Source organism: Tupaia chinensis, unplaced genomic scaffold, assembly GCF_000334495.1.
Source record: "Tupaia chinensis unplaced genomic scaffold, TupChi_1.0 Scaffold144472_1, whole genome shotgun sequence".
NCBI lineage: Eukaryota > Metazoa > Chordata > Mammalia > Scandentia > Tupaiidae > Tupaia > Tupaia belangeri.
In genome coordinates, this window is record NW_006204331.1 from 197,868 (window position 1) to 200,719 (window position 2,852).

Below are 2,852 nucleotides of genomic sequence, written 5' to 3' on the forward strand. Positions count from 1 at the left end.
GGGAGCACTTCCGGCCCCGCTGCAGGTTCGTCTGGGGCCCGCACGACAAGCTGCGCAGGTTTGGGGCGGGCGCTGCGCCCCATCAGCCTGCGGGTCCGAAGCAGGCCATGGGGGAGGAGACCTCCGAGGACCGCCTCCGTGAAGCCCGCCCCCAAGGTCGGACCAGTAGGCCAGGACAGTGCTGCCACGGCAAGGACGAGGGCGGCAAGGACGAGGGCGGCAAGGACGAGGGCGAGGACGGCGATGCCGAGGACGGCGATGCCGAGGGGATGACGAGGACGGCGATGACGAGGACGGCGATGACGAGGACGGCGAGTCTGGAGGTTCCCCGCTGCCAAGCAGGAAACTCCCGGGTATGGGAACCCTGGAGAGGAGGCAGGGGGACGAGGCAGGAGCCCTGGGGGAAGACGAGGGGGAGCCCCCCAGCCCCAAAGAAAGCAAGAAGAGGAAACTGGAGGCGGGCCGGCGGGAACAGGCCTCCGGAGAGCCAGGCCCCCAGAGCACCTTCGACGTGGAGAAGATCGCCTTGAACCTGCAGGGCTGTGCCCTCAGCCAGGGCAGCCAGGCCCTCCGGGAGGGTGAGCAGCCCTGTCCCCTGCCCCCACGGACCAGGGTGACCGACGAACTGAGGAAGCGGAGAAGAGTGGACGAGGGTGTTGGGGATGGTGCCGGAGGGGTGGCCAGTGGCCATGCCCAGGCGCCGGCCCCCACCCAGCCACCTGCTCCAGCAGGGAGTCCTGAGGCCGGAGAGGACGAGGGCAGGATCGAGGACCCGGGCAGGATCGAGGCCCCAGGAGGCCAGGCAGAGCCGGAGCAGGGGGATGCCCAGAGCCTGGCCGCAGGCCCCAGCCCGGCAGGACCTGCAGCAGAGGGGGCCGAGGCAGCTGAGCCAGCTGAGCCAGCTGAGCCAGCAGGGGTGGGGCCTCCCGCCAACCCCAGAAAGCCTTAGGGCTGGGTGCCGCTACGCGCTGCTGCGTGGCTGGAGCTGTTAGGCCAGCTCTGGGTGCCCAGCAGCCCGGGCCTCTTCCTGGGGGGTCACTGCGGCAGCGGGGAGGCCTCATTTAACAGGCCCTGTGGCCCCGGCCCACTCTGCTCTGTGCCCATGTGAATTGGCCCTTTTGGGCCTGAGGGGGTGGGGAGATGGGTTCTTTGCTCAGTCTGCTACCAAGTAGGCCTTTTCTGAATAAATTCATCTGACTTTGGCCTTCGGTGTGGACTTGTGTCTGGACGAGTGGTGGGGCTGGTGCTCCTCTGCATGCCTGTCCTCCCCAGGGACCGAGGGGCCTGGCCCAGGTGAGTGTGGGCGGGGCAGGGGAGGGCTGTGCCCACAGGGGGCCTTGGCGCATGCGCCCCTACCCACCAGCACACACGTGGCTCAGAGCCCCCATGGCGGCCGGTTGGTCCCAGGGCTGCCTTTCGACCTCCTTTGGCATAAGACCTTCCCCCTGCCAAGCCGGGGTGTTGTAAAGTGGACCGAGTGCTCAGAGTCCGCCCAGCTAGTCCCCCACACCAGGGCTTGGCCTCCCCCCCCCTCCGTCTGACCTGGCAGCCCTCCCTAGTCCACCAGCAGTCCCGCCCCCAGGTGAGGCGTGTTTATAGCCCCCTGTGGTTGTGAGAACACAGACCCTGGGCTGTCCGGAGGGAGGGCATGTGTCTTCTGAGAGGGAAAGCTGGGGCAGTACCTTGACGATTGTCACCTGAGGGGTAGGGTGACCAGCTAGCCAACCAGCGGTTTGTGGAAGGAGACGCCCGGGTCAGCCCCTCTGCCCTGGGCCATCCTCCGTCCTGCAGGCAGCTCGGGGTCTTTCTGCACGGGGTAGGGGCTCGGCCAGACTGTCAGGGGCTCAGGGAAGATAGAGGGTCCCCACGGCCGAGTGAGGAGGAGACCCCATGGTCGAAGCCCAGGTAGGGGGCTGTGTGCCAAGCTGGGGGTGCCTCAGGATGGCCTACAGTCCCTGCTCACCTGGTCCCAATCTCAGTGTGGGGACAACCCAGACAGGTGGACAGTGGGGCCCTGGGGACCGGAGTCCCAGGCAGGAGTGGGTTTGTGAGGGACCTGAGGGTCCCAGACATGGGGTTGCCCTCCTGGCCAGAGGGGGAGCTGTGCTTCCTCCGAGTGGGGTCCAGAGGGGGGCCTGGAGGCCGTGGTGCTGGGCTGAGTCAGGAGGAAGGGCCGGCCACACACTCCTGTAACTGAACTGGTGGGGAGTGGTCTCACCCCCGGGCCACACACTCCTGTAACTGAACTGGTGGGGAGTGATCTCACCCCGGGGCCTGCTGTCTGCCCCCCCCCCCGCCCCAAGTTCTCTGTAGTGACGTTTGTCTCGAAGCTGTCCTGAAGTTGTCGGGTCCCACTGGAGGGTGGGCACTGGGTCGTCCTCCCAGCTCTTTCCAGGGAGCTCACCTGGGGGAGGTGAGAGCAGCACCTTCCTGATCCCCCAACTTGGGGGCAGGAGAGAGGCCCCTGCCACCCACAGGACTCCCTGAGTGGGCGGCGCTGGGCTCTGCAGGTCCGTGCCCCCATCAGCAACTGGGATGTTTGCAAGTCCCCCAGCGGCCGCTCCTAACCCTGTTCGAAAGACCCCTGAGCTCGCCAGCATGGGAGTGGCCACCCGGCCTCAGTCCCTGCTCATGACAGATGTCCTCGGCCCTCGTGCTGCTTCATCTCCTCTGGCAGGATCTCCATTGTGCTTCCTCCTGTGGGGATGGTTCCGCAGGGGCGGCTGGCCTTTGAGGGGCTGGCTATGGGGAAGGCCCAGTCTGGGGGAGGTTCCTGGCCCAGGAGGGAACCCACATTCCCACCCATGGAAGCTCTGTCTGGCCCTGGGACGGGGACTCACCCTCTCCGGGGT

The 2,852-nt window shown here is 67.0% G+C and overlaps 1 protein-coding gene across 1 annotated transcript in view; it reads left to right on the forward strand.

Moving 5' to 3' along the window:
* The window catches only part of OGFR (opioid growth factor receptor), a gene marked incomplete at its 5' end in the record, with an annotated part of 4,195 nt that extends 2,993 nt beyond the window's left edge, over positions 1-1,202 (forward strand). The window contains 2 exon segments of the mRNA XM_027767694.1: positions 1-253; positions 256-1,202. Of these exon segments, the coding sequence (XP_027623495.1) occupies positions 1-253; positions 256-949 (947 nt within the window).
* Between the last annotated feature and the right edge of the window lie 1,650 nt (positions 1,203-2,852).